Source organism: Chamaea fasciata, unplaced genomic scaffold (assembly GCF_029207755.1).
Source record: "Chamaea fasciata isolate MVZ Bird 193981 ecotype frontalis unplaced genomic scaffold, bChaFas1.0.hap1 SCAF_2, whole genome shotgun sequence".
NCBI classification, from domain to species: Eukaryota; Metazoa; Chordata; class Aves; order Passeriformes; family Sylviidae; genus Chamaea; species Chamaea fasciata.
Genome location: NW_027094087.1, coordinates 95388701 through 95408559, shown reverse-complemented (window position 1 = coordinate 95408559; position 19859 = coordinate 95388701). Strand labels below are relative to the sequence as shown.

Below are 19859 nucleotides of genomic sequence, written 5' to 3'. Positions count from 1 at the left end.
ATACATAATACATGATGCATAGCACTTCTGGGAGATAACCTGAATAATTCACCTACAGTAATATGATCATGTTGCACTTCAGGTTATAAATGTTTTATATCCCTAATATAATGTCATATAACATAAAAAAGCCCCTAACATCTTAAATCAGTGAAGATGAATGCTTAATAAATGTCTTAGATGTGTGAATCATGAATCTGTTTATATTTAATTTATCTAAATTACATTTTATATCTACTTATTAAATAATAGAAGTAAATGAAAAATTGTATGAGAAAATAGTACAAACCATTTAGCTTTTTTTTTTTTTTTTTTTTTTAAATTCTGGAATAAATAGTTTAGCATACTTTAAGATGAGTTGTTGGCAACCTCACGGGTAAGGAAATAAGCATAACAGAAGTGCTTCTCCAAAGCCAGAAAAAATGAAAACAACGGACTTGCTGGTGGATTAAAAAACACAAGAGAGAAGTGAGACATTCTTACTATTTCAAAATTATGTTAAATTTCCAGAATTCTTAAGTCTGCTTTGTAACTTTTATGGCCAAAAGTTAGGTTGAATTATATGTGTGAGGAAACAGGGACATCCATTACTATTTTACTAAAAAGGAATGTGTGAGGAAACAGGAGTGTCCATTGTTATTTCAGCAAAAGTCCTGTTCAGTAGCGGGAATAAGTCATTATTTCACATCTGTTGATCTTTAAAAGGGGAATGCTGTCTTTATTAATTCTGAATGTGTCTTTTTTATGAACTAAATGATGGATTTTTTCAGTAAGATCATTTGTCATAGGGATTGTCGGATGAATTAAGTATGCCTGGAATGTTTATTTAACAGCTCATTTACCATTATAAAATAATGCAGGTGAACCATACAGTAAATGAATGTCTGATGTCCCCTCCTCGCACCTCCAGTTTTATTTCTGGCAAATAAGTGATATCTCATATGGCTGTAAGTTTGTAACGTGTCTTAATTACTGTGCATTTCCTTTACTCTTCTGATGTACTTTTAAATTTTTTTTTTTTTTGAGTCTCACTACTTATTTCTATGTAAATTTTGGTTTCGCAGTTTCCTTGTATTTTGTCATCAATTTTTGGCTGCCACAGACATTTAAAAAAGGGTAGAAATTAAAAAATGGGATTAAAAAGTAGGAGTTGGTAAACAGCAAACTGGACTTTCAGAAGCTTTGTTGCAAAATCTTCATTGATTCACATTACTTGAGACCAGGATATTATATAGTGAGTCCACAAGGAGGACCTTGAATTCAATATTGGAAAAGATTAAATGTTGAATCTTATTCAAACTCTGACTGTCATGTGTCCTTGACTCTAGAGTCAGCACAAAGACAACTGAAGGAATACTGTCTCAGTTGGTATTGCTCAGGAATTGAACCAGAATAGTGAAATAAATCAAAGGGGTAGCTAATTGCTTTTTGACATTCTAAAAAAACCCCCTATCGATTTCTACCATGGCATAATATATCATTATGCTTTAATTACATTTATTGTAAGGAAATGTTTATGTCCCATGGTGGTGGATATCAATATTAGAATTTTGAAGAAGGATTCAATGTGTCAAAACATAATTTCATCATCTGAGAATTATCTGGCAACAAAAAAAATTTAATGTTTCAGCCATCCAGTTGTGTGGTGACTCTACAAGGCCACTTGTAGGACCTGAGTGTTTTACACTCACTGTAGAGTGAACCTGAGTGTTTTACACTCACTGTGTATTTAAAGTAGTGAGTGACAGAAGAGAAACTGATAGTCTGGTAGATTTTGATAAAGCTTCAGTAATGTTTCTCAGCTATCTACAATGCAGAATAATGACAAACTAGGTGGTAATCTGTAGTTTTTATTTCAGTAGAGTTTGAATTTCTGGAATTTTTAAGAAGCCATACCAGTTAGGGGATGTCTTTGCCTGATTTTTCCTCAATATTTAGAGTGTTTAATCCAGCTCGTGAATGCCTCATAAATACTTGAGGTGAAGATAATCTTTACCTTACTGAAGGTAATTTTTGTCTGAGAATATTTTCATTTTTTTCTAAATTCTAGATCCATCCGCTCCACCAGCTCCATCTAATATCAGGATTGCCAATATCAGTGCAAATAATGATGGAAGTGTAAATGCAATGATTACTTGGGATCTTCCAGAAGAGCCTGATATCCCAGTGCACCACTACAAAGTCTTCTGGAGCTGGACATACAGCAAATACGTAATTCCAGCGAAAAAAAAGAGAAGGAAGATTACCGATGGGGTAAGAAAGAAATGAGTAACTGGGACAGAAATATGGTTTATCTTTGACAAAAAAATAGAGTGTAAGCATAAAATGAGTGATAAGTTCCTATGATTTCAGCCCCTGGTAAAGTAGAGGTCTTAATATTTAATATCACAAAGCCCATAGACAATTTTGACCTCAATCCTTTTCTTACACTGAACTCAAGGGGAGAAGTAAACTTCTGGTCTAGAATACAGGTAAATATGATAAGATTTTTTAGGAAAGATGAATGAAAAGTTAAATGCTGTTAATCCTCTAAATTTAGGCTTATTCAATTAGCGTTTCTTTAAGTGTTTATTTTGTTTAAAAAGCCTGACATTGTTTGTCACACTGTTCTTTCATTACACAAGTAAAACTTGTGACACAGTCACAACAATTGTTAACATCGTTAACGATTAGCAAACAGTTAACAATCGTTAAATAGTCAGTATAGGTCTGAGGGAAAAACACTCCCAATGCTCTTTATATAAACTGTGTCAAAGATCTGGCAATATTTCCTTAGCAGCAAGTCTCTGTGAGTTTCTTGAGTAATGTATTAAATACTGCTTTATTGGAAAGCTTTTTGTTATGATATCCTTAAGCATATTGCATATTGTTTGAAAGCAATTAATAGAAATAATTAGATAGAAATAACAGAAATCAGTTTGGCATAACTTGATTCTCAGTGATTTTGACAGTGAGAATTTTGGTCCCATGTCTGTGTTAACACTGTGTTTTGGCTCCAGCCTGCCCATTGCACTGTGATGAGTGACAGTCAGAGGGTCACAATTCCCCCTCTGTCCCTCAGTCAGCAAACCCTGACAGAAATAAAGGCAGTGAAGGCTGGGTGATGAAATCATGCAAGTCAGTTTGCACAGAATAGGAGGTTAGTTCTTTATTGTCCTTTAAAACGAGAATTGTCGCAAAAAAGAAGTAGGGCTGGACTGTGCTACAAAGAAAAGTTTGTGTTCCTCAAGAAACCTGACATTTGGAAAAACCTTCAGGAAAGAGGCTTCAGCCTAAAGATAACAGGGAGCTTTCTCTCTACAAGCAGGTCTGTACATCAGAAACCACCAGAGAACTTTTAAATAGAGCTTTAATACCTTTCCATAGGGTCTTCCTACATACAAATAATATTGAAACAGGTCCATTAGAACATTACAGTAATTGAGACCAAGTTCTCACCTTGAATATAGAGAAATACAAGGTGTGTTTTATAGAAAAGGCAGGCTCTTACAGTATCTATCATATTACTCCTGACTTGTACTTTTTCTTCTGCTGCATGTCTTGAAACTGCACAGCAATGCTAGGAGATTCAGAACACTCCAGATGCTATTTCTAACCAATGGTCATTTGAAAATTGTAGCAACTCTTAGGCTAAAGAATGGCAAATGCATGAACATTTAAAAAGCAAAAAAAAAGGAAAGGTAGAAAAGTCTTAATTGTTAGTCTTAATGTAATCCTGAAGATTATTTTTGTCCAGTTTTTACCTTTAGATGTAGCCCAACTCAATTTCATTCTGATTTTCATATGAATTCATTCCAGGTAGACATTGAACTAGTTTGACTACAATATTGACACTGTTAATCAAAAGTTGTAGTCAATATGTCAGCACTAAACAAGTAAATATTAATACTAAATAATTTTTGGCAATCCTTTTTTTAACATCCCAAGTGTTAAATGTGGGACGGTTACCTTGATACATGATAATCTTTTTTACTCTCTCTGGACTCTCAAACTTTAAAGGCACAAGGAATTCTAATGAAAACATGGAGTAATATCTTCCACATGGCATATGGACTAGAAGTATATTTTTTATAATTAAATCTAGCAAAATAAAATTTTAGACTGTGAAGGCTGGACTCTTCCTTACAATATCAAGTACCTTGCCATAATGTATGGGTTTTTGACTGGAGAATGATAAACCTTATCTGATGCTTCCCCATTTTATACACTTCCATGACATTGGAAACTGTATTTTTTCTATTCTATTTTCCATTCTACGCAGGAAAAGTGTTCCTTCCAATGAGAAGATATTTTTGGTTGGTGCTTGTTTTTTAATTTTTTATTTTCAAGAGTTGCAACCAATAGAATGGATTGAAAAATGTATGAAATGTTGGACTTTGACTATCTTCAGACTGGCTGTCTCTAGAAAAAAGTTTTCAATTGCTTTACTTACTCAGAAACTGGGGAATAAAGTGCTTAAATTCCTTTTGCTAAAATGATTTTGGCATAAGAGAAGGACCTTGTTGCATAGAAGAAAACCCTTTAGGTTTAGCCTAAACAATAGATTTGCAATTGCCAAGAAACTGCCAAAATTATGCAAGCATCATGTAGGTTAGTAGTTTTTAAATGACACAGAAAAAAGGAGTCCAGTTAAAGAATCTTTTACAGAAAGGAAATTTTGCTCTGAAATTTATATATGTGTTTTCTAACTTTAAAAAAGTAGTGTGCCTAAGATAACAAGCCTGCTTTTAATAAAGGCCTGTGTTTCAGCAATATTATTACCGCTTTGTATATTTATTCTATTATAGGCCCAAAATTATGTGGTCCTGGAGGGGCTCCAACCCAACAGCAACTACAATGTAGAGCTGCAGGCAGTAACACGTTGGGGTCAGATACGCCTCAAAAGTCCTAAGGTTTCTCTTCATTTTAGCACAACTCAGGACATCAGGACTAATAGTGAGTAATCATATTCAAATACCTGAATGCTTTCTCTCTCCTATATCTGGAATTTGAGTGTTTTATATAATGATTTCTGAAATTTCAAAAAATCATTTTCTTAAAGCAGACTGTTCCATAGCACAATGATCATCTCTTGGTCGAGTAACCTTTTCATGTTAAATTTCTTATTTAAAAATTGATGACAGTTTTTGCCTAATTCTTTGACTTAGACACTACTCACCTAAAAGAAAATGGAAGCCTTTGCATAACTATAGAGTTAATATTTTTTAGATTTAATACAGGTATAAATACTGACTGTGTTTCTAAAAGGATGGAATAAAACCATTTTTGTGTGTCTTAACCAGACAGTATTAATCTGCAATGTTTTTCAAAATCCTGACTGTTTTTAGTGGCCCATTAATTCAGATTCTTGGAACACAAAAGCTTGTGTCTACTATGAATTGATATATAAAACATTGACTCTTTTTTTAGGGAATCTAAAACATTCCCTGTCTGACAGCCATGCATTCTCAAAATATTGCATACATAGGACCCACATTCGAATTAAAAATCTCAAGATGTTTAGATGTTGGGTTACATATTGTTAAAGTCTTTAGAACCTCATGTGCTAAGTAATATAATTGCAAACTGTATCTGAATCTGGCAGAAAACCACAATTCTTAGCCTTGCTTAAATGCTATTTATACAATTACAGTACTGAGTTACTTTCCCAGTTGCTGATGGGTCTCTGATTAACTAATACAGCAGAGTTCTGATAATAAGATGTTAAAGAATATGATTTTAATTATTCTGCCCTGACTACATTTAATTTTCTATTAATTTACGTTCTTTCTTTAAAGTACACTCAGAGTTTAAACTTGTAGCCATTTTCGTAAGAGAACTGTAATTACTTTTAGCCTCACTAATCAACTGCTATTGTTGCTGTATTCTGTTTGGGTATACATAAAATATTGTAATGTGGTTGTTAGCTATAATAGACCTTCTTGTCTCTGGTTGCTTCACATATTAATGTACCCAGAAGAAAAAATAAGCTGAAGTATCCTTCTTTTTCCCGTATTAAGCTAATCTTTTGGGGCCATCTTGAGAGAAAGCAGAAGTTTAAGTTTTTGTCTCTTCCATACACTGAGTCTTTGCTTCAAATCTATACCAGAACATCAGCTTGAATCTCCACAGTCTGTATATTAGGCAGGTTTGAGTTAAATCCTCAGTGAAGCCCGATGTAAATGAATATAGGAGTTCTGCGTTTTCCTTATTGGCCCTCCTAGATTGTACCTGTGCTTTTTTTTCATCCCTAGGAAAGTAGCCTAGTTTGCAGGACTCTACATGTTATCAAAATCATCTTACAGTTACCACATTAAGTTCTCCTTCTTTTTCTATATGTACACAGGAGATGTAGTAGAGGAAAAAATAACTGTGGGAACTGGGCGTTTAATTCCATACACTGAGCCATTGAGTTCCACTAGCAGCATATCATTGGTGTTTATCATTCATTTCAAATTCTGCTGATTCTTTTCCTAAGAATTTTTTGTGTGGTTTGCTACTTTTTTTCTTCTCTTTCATCCCCCCACGCAAAGTTCACCAGATAAACAAGCAAAAAATCTTTTTCTGCACCCTCCCCCTACCCAATTTCCTGCTCCTTTTGATAAAGTTTCTGTGAAGTTCTGGCTCTCGGTGCTAAATTTTAAGGTATTTAGTTTTCAGTCCAGTCATCTTGACTGTCATGTCACCGCATGACATCACAGCTTTAAGGAAGAGCTCAACTCACGGCTGAATTCACATTAAATAAAATAATCGTGGTACTGCGGTTTTAGTTGTCTGAGGTTGGTCTGTGTCCACTACGTGAGAGAAAATTCTAGATGCCATTATATGCAACTTGCCAAAGAGAAAATGGGCAAACTGTTTAATTTTTTAGTCTCATTTTATTGTTAGTGTAGCTTTATTAATGTTTCCATCTTGGGAGCAGGGATAATTAATCAACTGATCTTCGTCGTGCTTTATTGGTACTCCTGAAATTAGGTCAGACCATCATAATCTTTAAACATCATAGTAAATAAAGACTTTCCATATAACAAAAGCCTTCTAAATTGAAGCTGAGTAATTGAGATATGACCATGTCATCTATTGTACCGTTGCACACTTACTGTGAGAGTCTTCTCCCTGGTAGGGCTGTATTAGTTCTCTGTAGCCTCACTACTGTTCTGACTCTCTTGGTCTATATCACCCCTGGGTTTATGCCGGGAGAAGATCTTTGTTTCAGTTTTCCCTCTTTAAAACACTGGGTTTTCAGAATGTAATGCAGGTCACATCTGAGTTACTCTTCCAAATGGAGTTCATTCATGCTATACCTCACATGTGACTTGGCTGTTTATCATTTTCTGTCCACTCTATAGTGATACTTCTTTCCTATCATTGTCACAGCTAGATTTAAATTCCTTCCACCCTGTCCTCTCCTTGGTTGTTTTGCTTCAAAAATCAGACATTCCATAGTTTAAGTGAAAGTCTACTATCTACTTGTGTCTAATTAGTACGGACTTTCTAATGCCTTGTGGTCTATTTTGCTTTACTGGGGTGACCTTTTGGTACTTAAAGGTTCATTAATTGTTGTATTTGTTTTGAAGCAGAGTAAAACTGTACTGAGAACAATATTTTTGTAATCTCATTTGCTCCAAGTATTTTGACTGTTCAAATTACGAGCATCCATTTATATAATGAGCAGTATTTTCTTTTTAACTGCAAATCAGTTCCTGTACCAAATAAACCACATATTTGTTTTAGAGTATTTCAGTAGTAAGTTTATAGAAAAATCTGAGCCTTCTTTCTCTTAAAGCCAAGAGGTAAAGGATTCAAGATTCTTTGAAACAAAACCATTGATACCATACATTTTAATTGATAGAGCACTCTGCTGAGAGGTGTATTTAGGCCTTTTTGGACTTTTTTTTTACTGGCTAGATTAAATCTTACATAGAAAAACAAGTAAAAACTACTCCTGGTGGAGATGCAAATTCATCTATATCTCACTCAGATAAAGAGCTGGTCCTGCTTGAGAGGACTGCACTTTTGAGAATACTCAGAAGCAGATGGAGAAATATGAAAAAGAAGCAAAAAAATTGCCTGAAATATTTTCTAGGACATGACATTCATGGCTTGTCTTTATTTTAGGACTTCCATGACCTTTGGGAAGTAATTCCAGAAGCAAGATGCCAATTTTGCTGAAGTCCCACTGTCAGATACTCTGCTCTGTGTGGAATTAGGCTCTGGTTTTTAGGTGTCTGGTCCTATTGTCAGAACAGAGATAGCCCATACCCCTCTGAAGTAATTTAGTCCTACACACCTCTATGACCTTTGATACCTCAGCCCTCTGGCATTACATTTCCCCACACTCAGAAATGCATTGCCTCACTATATTTGTGTGCTTCACTTCTGGGAAATGTAGCAAGATCCTTGATGATCTTTATATAGAAATATTCTAAATTAGTGTCCTGGTTTTCATGGAAGTGGAGCAGACAGAGAATAGCAAAGCAGAGATTTAATAAAATTAAAGTAACTTTAATTGAGGAATACCTAATAGATTTTACTTTGTAATTCTCTCTGTAACTTTTTCATTTCCATTTAGGTAGTAGTAACATTATGGTTATCTCAAGAAAGAATTTCATTTTGTTTGGTAGTTTAATTTAAAAAAAAAAAAAAAAACAAAATGAAAAATCGTATCAGATTCAGCAAAGGTCTGAGAAAGTAAAATTTGGCCATAAAGCAAGTGAGTTTCAATCAAAGCTGCACATAAGGCAAAATGTTCAATTTCATATGTTGCTTGTGACAGTTAATGAAACCTGAATCTTTCCCTCTTTCTCTCAAGTATGTAGTTAATAATTTGCCACTTCCTCATTATTTGACTATTCAGTTTTAATTTAGTTGTAATATTGAATTAGATACAGCTTTTTTGTTTGTTTGTTTATAATCTGATCCTCCTAATTGGATCAGATACATTTGCAAGTGTGCCATGAAAAGTGCAGTTTGAATGAACATTTCTTTCTTTTCAACTGAAAGTATCTATAAGTACTGTCAGCCCTGCAAAATGTTAATACATTTTTATCAAACGAAATGCTCGATGAAGGACTTGATGAATTTCAATTGCAATTGCTTGTTGGAAGCAAGGCATACAGCACCAAGGGAATTGCTGAAAGAAAATTCCACTCTTGCAGTCTTCCTGAGCATTCACCATTCACTATTTGGAACGGGAAAGTGGGCAAGAGAGATCTTTATTCTGACCACAGTGTTCTTATATAGCATACCATATTTACTGTGATGTGTTAACCAAATGTGGCAGTCTCTGTGTTACATTCAATGCTCTCCTTGGATTTTGTGCATATTCAAACACTGCATGAATACAAAGACTGTGAAGTATTACAGAAAACTACTGGTAGATACTGTGCCTGTTTAAACAACCATTGTGTTAACATTTCTTGTTCTTGGGGGTATAAATACAATCCATTTCCTTATTACTTTTAAGAAAAATTCCAGAGCATTTCCCTGTAAAAATATATTTATCTTTTTTGGTCACTTTTTAAATTCAACTAAATTTCAAACGAGTGATTTTTCAGGCACTATGGACAGTTAATTCTTTATTTAATTTAGGTAAGAAACGAAAATAAGATCATTTGGAATAAAGATACTATTATTTTCTGAATATCAGCAACTCTAGCATAGTCATTATGCAGCACTGTAGTTAACTAAATAGTTTCCTGATTGTTCTGTGTATTGCAGAGGAACGGACATCTGCTGGGAAACCACACAAAGGAGTGGTAGATCCTTACCCAACCTTTCAGAGAAGGAAAACCACTCGTTTTCTTAAAATTGGAACTCCCTTCTATCAGGAAAATCAACTTCAGGTTAAAGTCTACTGGAAGAAGACAGGTTTGTCAAATTTTTCTTTACTGTTTTCTCTAAGGAGGACTCATCATCCATCTCAGAGTTGCAGAACATTAACACAATCTAATAAGTAATTAAGAGTTTCATCCTACTCCCATCCTTTCATCCGTTCATCTTCACCTTAGAGGGAAACAATGCCTCTCCTCTTTGTGTTATGTCTGTGTATATGTCTTACAGAAGGAAATGACGAGAGTCAGTTATCCAAAAATTAGAGTCAGTCCTATTGGGACACTGCATCTTCACAGAACTGAGACAATTTTTATTTTGGTAGGAATTACCTCTGTAAAGTTTTAAATTGCAGAATTTGGCATTACCCCCAAAATTTTTGAGGAACATAAGAATGTTTGGCTTTATGCTAAACTTTATCAGTCACCTTGATTTAGAACAGAATGGATAGTTGGTCACAACCAGAACACATCTTGGTTAGTTTTCTTCTAGGCTGCATCCTTCTGGTTTTCAGAAAAATCTTAACAACTATTTTATGGTTTAGTCTGCCAGTCAAAAGGATAATGACATGAATTTAAAGTGTCTATTCATATTCAGAAATTAATAAAGGGATTTTCCTTTCTTGTCATCTAAGAGCAAATAGGTTGCTCCAGTTTAGCTCTAACAGGTTCATATGTTGTTATTGAAAATGTGCTCACACTGTTCATTTTTTAGCTTGGCACAATCTACATGTGTATCAATACCACTAAATTAAATCCATTCCATTTTTGTGCTTGAAATAAAGGTCTACAAAGTGGATGGTCATGTTTTCTTCTTGATTTTTCCAAGAATTTCAGAAATATTTAAATGCTTTTGGGTTTAGATGGATGTGGCAACACCTGAATGAGGACAGGTCGTATAAATGTTTAATTATGCTATGTAACACACGAATATGTCACACCGGATATTGTGAATTGTGAGAGGTATTCTTTGCTTCTTACCCTTTGCCTGCCTTTTTGAATGGTTACTTTCCAGGCCCTGCTATGCCAATTACTTTCAAATCCATCTTTATTCCTCCTAAAACCTGCAAGCTTTGGTTCAGCTGAGTACATGCACATCTTGAATATTTGTCACTGTCTTGGCTATACTAGTTTTCTTTTTTTCTTGCTTTCTCCATTATATTTCATTTTTGGATTGCGTCATGGAAAGCTAGAGCAATTCAAAGTTTGAATAAAAGTTGAAGTGATTTTAATTGGGAATATTCAGTTTACCAAAAAATGTGGGTTTTGTTATCTAAAGTGAGATTTATATATTCTGAGCTTTGTCAGTACTGATCACCTTAAACTTTAACCTCTGCAAGTGAGATGTCAACTCATTGTCCAAGCTCCTTTTATTGTTGGAAAAGAAAAGCGGGTGACTTCTGAAGCAATTCATCCCCCACAGCAGCAGAATTGCTCTCTGGAGATGCCTCTCCTCTTTACTGAGAACAGAGGGGAGCCTAGAAAGCTCATTTGTAGAAAGCTTGGAGATGCCTAACAAGTCTCTGTGAGCTGAGGTTCTATTCTTGGCAGTCTGTGTTGAAAAAAATGAGGGACAGGATTCAGAGATGAGGAGACAATGATGTCTCCCACAGGCGTCAGACAGGGTTGTGCAACTCACAGTCTGCAGGCAAGATTCAGCCCAGTGGAACAATCAATCCTGCTGCAGCTGTTTTCCTCCCAGCCTGCTGCCAGAAGAACAATCATGTGTCCTGTGACCAAAATGCCAGCACCCCTACTGACATTCACCTTGTGAATAGTTTGCCAAAGTTCATTATACTTAATGGAGGGAAAGCCCTTAGCAGAACAGCATTATTCTTGTTCGAACACAGGTATCTTGAACTAGGTGTCCACTATTTATAGCGATATTATAACTTAGAAGCATTGCACCATAGAAATCTAAATGTTTCCACCTAAAACTGGAGCTGAATCTCACTGTTTGCTACATACCTGGAGGTAATCTTTGTATTAAAGGCTATAAATGTTTATAAAAAGAAATAAGGTAGTCAGAATCCTTATAGCAACTCGTAGTTTGGAAATAAGAGGATTTCAAAGTGGTATATTTTCCAGAACTGGAGAATGTCAAAGACAGCTATGTCACAGACCTGTCAAAAATGACATGGATTTACATGCTGTCACTTTGTGCCAGGAGTGTGCTAGCTCAGTTGCTGAGTTTCTGACTGTACAGCTGACTCATCTTGTTTTGAGTTCTGTGCATGCAGTTACGTAAGGGGACACCCAGAAACGCATTTTGGCCCTGGGCTGGGGGCAAGTTCTGTGAGGCACACTGGGGTATTTAGGTAAATGCCCCAGCCATGCAGTGGAAGATGCTTTCCTTTTTCTTGCAGAACAAGCAGTGATAGCAAAGGTGTGTGAAGAGCTGCAGAATATGGCAGTTCATCACGCTTGCCTCCTTTTTTTTCCTTTTTAAAAAGAAAATGTCAGTATTCTGAGTGACAGCACATGTAATAACTCAGCAGGAACCATTGCCTTGTGTGGAACTAAAATATAGCCAAATTACCTGCTTCTGAGAAGCCAGCAGCTTCTATAAGCTCTTGCAAGAGTTTGGAGATTATGTAGTGCATGGATGAGGTACTGTAAATTTACTAGTAACAATTTACTGCAGAACAGGTCTGTGCAAGGAACACAGCAGGAAAATCACATTGTCTTCATGAAAAACAGCAGTTACTGAGACAGCTGTGCTGGGAACTGTACCCACACATCTTTCACCTTTATGAACTGCACTAGATCATGTTTAGGGAGTTGTAGGAGGTAGTAGTGTGCAGCAACTATAATAGGAAATACTGAGAGAGACCTTACCTGAGCCTGCTCAGTGGCACGGCATCTATTTTTATTGGAGGTAGGCAATCAGAGTTCAAATAGTTCCTGAAAAAAAAATGACCTGTTTGTCTCGTACATGGTGGGTGAGCACAGAAGTCCCTGTTGATTGCACTAATGTTCTCATTTTCTGTGTAGTTTGCTATTAAAAATCAATGCCTTTTTTTGGTGGAGAAACACAGCCATTCTAAAGTCCTAAATTAGAATGTATAACTTTAAACCAGAAAAAAAATTAAGAGGCCAGCATGAAACCATGTGAAATAAGTAGGTTGATAAGCATAACAGTTACCATGATAAAAAAATAATTCAAGAAATAAACATCTCAAGCTTAAACATGTTGGACATTTGTAAATTGATCAAATTTCAGTTGGTTGTAGTAGTCTTTGCTTTGTCTAGAATGGTTTTCAAGTATTTTTTGAACTTTCTGTGATGGACTTCATGACACGAACAAGAGATGGTTGCAGGGATGATGAAATAAGACTGTTATTTAGATTTTAGATGGGCTTTTGTTAGATGAAGATTTAAACCAGATGTCATCACAGAATGGCTGGGTTTGGAAGGGGCCTCTGGAGATGATCTAGTCCAGCCTCCCTGGTGTAAAGCAGGTTCACTTAGAGTAGATTGAACAGGATCACATCCAGGCAGGTTCCAAATACCTCCAGAGAGAGAGACTCCACAACCCTTCCGGGCATCCTGTTATAGTGTTCTTTCACCCTCTAAGTAAAGGACTTTTTCCTCATTTAGATGAAATTTCTCTGTTTCAGTTTCTGTACATTGTCCCTCGTCCTGTCACTGGGCTCAACTGAAGACTGTGGCCCAATCTTCTTGATACCCATCCTTAAGATATTTGTAAGCATTGATAACATCCTCTCTCAGTCTCTCTTCTCAAGGCTGAACAATCCCAGCTACCTCAGCCTTTCCCCATGGGAGAAATGCTCCAGTCATGTTTGTTGCCCTCCATTGGACCCGCTCCAGGAGCTCCATTTCTCTCCTGTCCTGAGGAGCCCAAAACTGGACAGGACACTCCAGATGTAACACTCCAGATGTGGCCTCACCAGGGTTGAGCAGAGGGGCAGGATCACCTCCCTGCTGGCAATGCTCCTCCTAATGGTCCCCAGGATCCCACTGGCCTTCCTGGCCATCAGGGCACACTGCTGGCTCATGGACAGATGGTTGTTCACCAGGACCCACAGGTCCTTCCCCACAGAGCTCCTTTACAGGTTGGGCCCTGCCCTGTACTGGTGCAGAGAGTTTTTCTTCCCCAGGTGTAGGACCCTGCCTTTCTTTGCAGAAATTTACTGAACTTTGTTAGACCCTACAGTTGCCCTTGTTATGTTGAAACAGTTTATTTAGCTGTAATGAAAATGTTAATAACATGCAACATGCAATAACATCGGTCTTTCTCTTAGTAAGAACAGAGTTATTACTTCTCTATATTAATAACTGCTCAGAATTTGTTATTCATAATTCATTGGTCATATCGTTCTATACAGACCAGAATTTTTTTTTTTTTTTTAAATTTCTTCCTAAACTAAGATGGCTCCCTAGGAGAGTTTTTTACTGTGTCCCGACACTGTAGCCTCACAGCATACTGCAGATTACAGAAACAGAAGGAAAGACCTGGGTGGATTGCTTATGTCATGTAAAGAAACACAAACATGCTTCTAAAGTTGTTTTAGATTATTTCTTTATTTTCATTGGTCCCAATTTAGCTGAGAAACTATTTTGGTTTTGAATTCAAATCATTTTACTCAGTCTAAAGAGCTAAATATAGGTCAGAATCATAGAAGAATTTAAATGGGCAGGAAGGGACTTCTGGAGGTCAGCTGGTCCAACCATCTGCTCAAAGTCAAACTAACTGTGAAGTTAAATCAAGTTATTTCATTCTGTCTGTAAGGCCCTGTTACAGATATTTTCACTGTTTTTTCAATGACAGGGAATTTTTCCTCCATCAATACCAGCCTCCAGAGGCCATTTAAGTTTATTGCAATGTGCCTTAGGATTTACTGAAGGTATGGTGATGTCTTTTGACTATTCAAAGATAGTTCTTCCATGACTGAAGATGTATTCCTCAGTGAACTTTGCAGATGAGCCTCTAGGAAGGCAGTGAAAAGAACACAGTGATGTCATCAGGGCCAAAGCTCTTGGTTTTATATCATCCTTCTGAATAGAATTTATCAGACCTCTGTCCTGTGCAACAACTGCGCTAGAGGGGGTGTTGCAAACTATTACCAAAATGACTTTGTTATACAGCAAAGGAGTGACTGCATATCAGTACTCAGAAACTGAGCACAGTGTTTGAATAATAGTCTGAGTAAGAGGGTGGATTTCCATATATATGCATCATATTGTGCCACAATTTGGTAAGCAGGAAAGACTTCTTTGGGCCTTTTCTTCAAGTGTCCTTTCTTAAGTCCCGTTAACTTTAGTAAGCATAAGGCATGACTGGAATTTAGAATCTGGACTTTACATTGAAGTAAAGCTCTTTCTGAAATAATCTCTCAGTTTGCATACTGTGGTATGATGACAATAATCACTTCAGGATGTATGCTAGTGAAAATACCTCCACACTTCAAGCAGTACAAGGTACTTAGCAAATGCACATGATGTGCTAGACAGAGTCATCCAAAAGCATGTTGCATATGAATACAATAGCTTCTTTCTGAAGGAAAAAAAAAAAAAAGTCTTTTCCTTGCTGCCTTTCATTTAGGCCTGGGATTAGAGAAACAGTACATTCCTTAAACAGCATGAATCCCCCTTTTGTAAATGAAAAGTAGAATGTGTTCCATGGCCAGATATTTTGGCCATCTTGATGTGTGAAATTAGAAATTGTCAAGTAGTGGGATCAAATTAAACAAATCACTTTTAACTCCTTGGTGATGAGGTCACAGAGTACCATCCATTACCAAAAATGGATGCACTCTGAAACCCCTGTTTAAAGGGAATAGATACTTAGGATGATTAAGAACCTCAGTATATTATTATGCAGTAATCAAGACCGAAAGTGTGAAAATAAAAAGATGCATAAGTTTTCTCTGTTTTTCTGTGGTTCGGCTACTGGAGAGCTGAATGTTGCTCTCCAAAGCTTCCAAGTTGCTGCAAATCTGTGTATGAAAATAAAATTTTGCCCACAAACAGAAGGAAAAAAATTCCACCTTTTATGAACTCTCTGCATCAATTTTCATCACTTACTTCAATAATTATAATGCACTAAAATATCAGAATGTAATTTCTTTCCAAAGCACTTGTCACAACAAAATTTCTAAGGCATTACTTTGCCTTCACTACCATTTTCTAGGTGCCTGCTATTTGAGTATAATACAACTCTCCTTGCTCAGGAAAGCTTTGGTTTCCTTTTATTTGAATTAAGTCAGTGTGCATTTACTTCCCTCTGTTCAAATTAAACATTTTAAGTACTTCTAGATATTTAAAATCAATATATTTGCCTCTTGATTTTGCTTAAAAAGACAAATATTTATAATGCATTAAGACTTGGCTTCAAGCTTCTTTCTTTGTGCTTCTGTAAGTTGTAAGCAGAAGAAAAAAAGAATACTTAAGGCAGGGAGAGGCAGAGATTCCTCCATAGTCTGATAAATCAGCCAAACAAGAATAATGAATTAAATTACAGAGAAGAATAAAATGCAAGGCATGGCAAAGCAAATAGAGAGCTAACACAAATGCTTTTAAACCCAGATCTTAGGAAAACAAAATTAACTTTCACTTAGTTCAGGGACATAAATGAAGTGACTGTGTGTGCTGACTCTTTGTTTGTAATAAGGTGTTTCATATGGCAGGTTTTGAAATGAAAGCTTTCCCATTGATAACACGTATCAAATGGTCCTTTCTCATGGAAGTAGAGCCATTGATGGTAAAGAAATCCTTCATTGGCAGTTGGAGTTTCCAGCTCTTACTCTAAAGAATTCCACACTACGTGCTTAACGCTAAAGCATTATTTAGTTTGCTCCTAGCTGTTGCACTGGGCAGATTAGTGTTTGAGCAGCTGGCCATATTCTAGTTATTGAGATATATATATATGTAAGCAGTAAAATACTTATACTTCAAGATATACTTCAAGATATCACTGTGGTCCAGATGGTTCTTTCAACAAAATGATGTGACTTTAATTATAGTGAAGTATACACTAATATATTGCCCTCAGACTTCCATGGGAATACAGAGACTTTGTCTCAGCAGTGGTTGATTGTGTGGGTATGCATAGTGTGCATTAGTACTTAGGGATTTAATTAGTAACGTTGGCTGTAAGCACAGGAGTCTTCAACTAGATCACCTCTTTATAAATGCACTGGCAGATATTACAGAATTTGCTTTTCCACATGTGCTACCCCTGACTCAGAAGCCTGTATATAATGGCCTTCCACAGCATCCTGCCTGGGGAGATAGGTAGTGCTATAAACTAATTATCCTGGAAAATTATTCTGGAGTTAAAGGAATATCCTGTCAGAAGTATCTGTGTGGTCCCTAAACCTCCCTAACTTTGTCTTTCTCCTATAGTTTGTCTTAATGCTGTTTCAGGAAAAAATCTCTTTGCCTTTTTTAAAAGGATGTAGAGGGGAGCATCTGACCATCTTGCTTGCTTTACTTTATGAAGTGTCTATAAGACTCTGGTTTCTGTCCAAATGTGAAATGCTTGCAATACTTAAAGTGTTACTGGTGGAAGTCATGAAAAACATCAACCGCAAATAATAGAATTTGGTAGAGCAGATGGTTTTCAAATTCTCAAACAGTCTGCAGTTGATTAGTGGGGTCAGTTATAAAGTTTTAAAATTACATTTACAATGGTGGCAACCTCAGTGGCATCTTCCCTGCAAATGGGACTATTGGAAAGTCTTTTCAAAGGCACAGTTTACTGCATTTCTTTATGATTTCACAGGCAGAACAGAAAACCATTACTTGTTTCCTTGCACTTGCTTCCAAACCTCCATACCTTTCGGGGTAGGTGGTTAAAGCTTTTGGTATGAGAGATTTAGAGGCAAGTTTGTTCAACTGCTAGTCTCAGGAATGTAATTGGAATTGATTCAAAGTCTGCCAGGAAATCAAATAATCACAGGTCAAATCAGAACTACCCACTGTGTTCCCAGAGCACAGACAGCACAGAACACTGATTTTACTTAACAGCCACCCACTGATGTTTGCTGAAGGCTGTACTGGGCTGGTTTCTACATTTGTATACTTTGTACGTTTAAACCATTTATTGCTTAATTTTAAAATTTATGTAGTGTGGGCTGTGCGCAAGTCCTCAATATGACCTGAATCATACTCCAGAACACCTTTAGTCATTGTGAAAGTGTTTTTAATTTGACTTAATTTATGCATTTAAAAGAAGTCTTCTTTTTATTTTTAAATTTCATAAGTGATAGAAATTTAAGCTTGATTTCTTTTGAACTTACATTAAAAATTTAAATAGAAATGTAATAAATTACCTGGTCTATGAGTTCAATCCACAGATAGACCATCATGTAAGATACACATTCAATATTCCATTGCAAAATGATTTATCAAGACTTAATCTACTTGAAGGTACTGAAAAAATTTACTGGCCAACTAATAAATAAACTCTTGCCTGATTTTTACTTCTTTAGGAAAAAATACATTTTCAAAACTAGCATCTTTTTGTACCTTCAATATGTCTATGTCTGACTAGTACAATTTTCTGGATTTCTAATTATTCCCTGAGTATTGCCACAATGTATAAAGTTAATTAGTTTAACAACAAACACAGTACTATTTATTTATTTATTTATTTATTTATTTATTTATTTATTTATATGCATGCGTATGTAGTATCACTAAACTTGGCAATGGCAATGTCTGATGTGAGGCAGTCTCAATAACAGCAGGGTAAAATGGCAAGCTTTTTACCATCCCAGTATGGAATCACAGAATATTCTGAGTTGGAAGGAATACAGAAGAATCATGGAGTCCAACTCTTAAATGAATGGCTCTTTTGGGGATCAAACCCACAACCTTGCCACTGTAGCACCATGCTCTGACCAGCTGAGCTCTTCCTCTCCTTTCCCCAGACTGTGTCACTAGGTCATATTAAGTCAAAGCTCTGTCTCACAGGCTTACACTATCATACCTGGAGCAATCCTACCATCCCTGCCCTGAGTAAAAGGTGCTGAGGTTCAGCAGTTTACAAGAGGCTTCTCATGAACTATGGGCTAATAACTGCTCATGAGTGCTCTCTTAGCCTGCCTAAGTTCTGGATAAAGCATTAATCTTATGATCCAGGGGAGGTTAACCTGTCAGCAGGGAGTCATCATGCTTATGGTGAAGGTGGTTTGAACTAATGAGTGTCCTGTTGTAAACTGGGTCAATTTTCCTCCGTGTGCCTCTTTTTAATCTGTATTTTCAATTAGCTGGTTCATAAGGTGGCCATAAAACCAGTTGCATAAACACTACAAATAAGGGAAGGAAACTGGACTATGTGAAGGAATAGCTAGAGCTGGAGGGAAGGAAACAAAAAGAAAGGTATCTGAAATTGAAATTATAATCTCATTTTTAAGATGATCCATATATGCAGCTGATGTATAATGTGTTGTTAGTATCAGTTTCTTTTGCTCCTGTGACCATAAACTGGATGCAAAAAAATATCCACAGTAGTCTAGACCAAAGATCTTACCCAGTAGGTGTTCTCTTGGCAGTGGCCAAAAGCAAATCCCAACAAACGTAAGAATTGGGAAAGAGTGTAAAATGTTTCTGCATATTATTGTCCCAGCTTCAGACAACTTCTAGGTAGTCAAAACTCCTGAGCCCAGTGTAATTGCACTGTATTTATTCACTTCTGATATATTTATCTTCACAATAATATCCAGTGTCCCATGAGGGTCACCAAGTTTCAGGGCATCTCAAACATGCTGAGCGATGGAATTTCGGAGTTTTAAGTGCTTGTTCTATGTAGAACCGCTTGTTTTGTTTTGTTTTGTTTTGTTTTGTTTTGTTTTGTTTTGAAGCCAATTCTTCTACATTTATATGAATCCTAATTCTTGCTCTGTTTACCTTGTCTGTATGCACATGGTTTTATAGATATTTAACCTGGTTTTGCTCTGTTGTATTTCTTGTAGGCACGTCAATCTTTAACTGCAGATTTAGAAGCTACATATTAATGCTGTAAACTTTTTGAATACCAGTTCAGCAAAGCAAGGTCCTAGTATGGTGTTCCATAATGCATGT

At 36.2% G+C, this 19859-nt stretch overlaps 1 protein-coding gene across 1 annotated transcript in view; it reads left to right on the top strand.

The window, feature by feature from the left end:
• Positions 1-19859, top strand: part of ANOS1 (anosmin 1) — a 136346-nt gene that overhangs the window by 95684 nt on the left and 20803 nt on the right. Inside the window, exons 7-9 of the mRNA XM_066176795.1 lie at positions 2051-2253; positions 4788-4935; positions 9700-9849. Coding sequence (XP_066032892.1) covers positions 2051-2253; positions 4788-4935; positions 9700-9849 — 501 coding nt within the window. The remainder of the gene's footprint in view (positions 1-2050; positions 2254-4787; positions 4936-9699; positions 9850-19859) is intronic.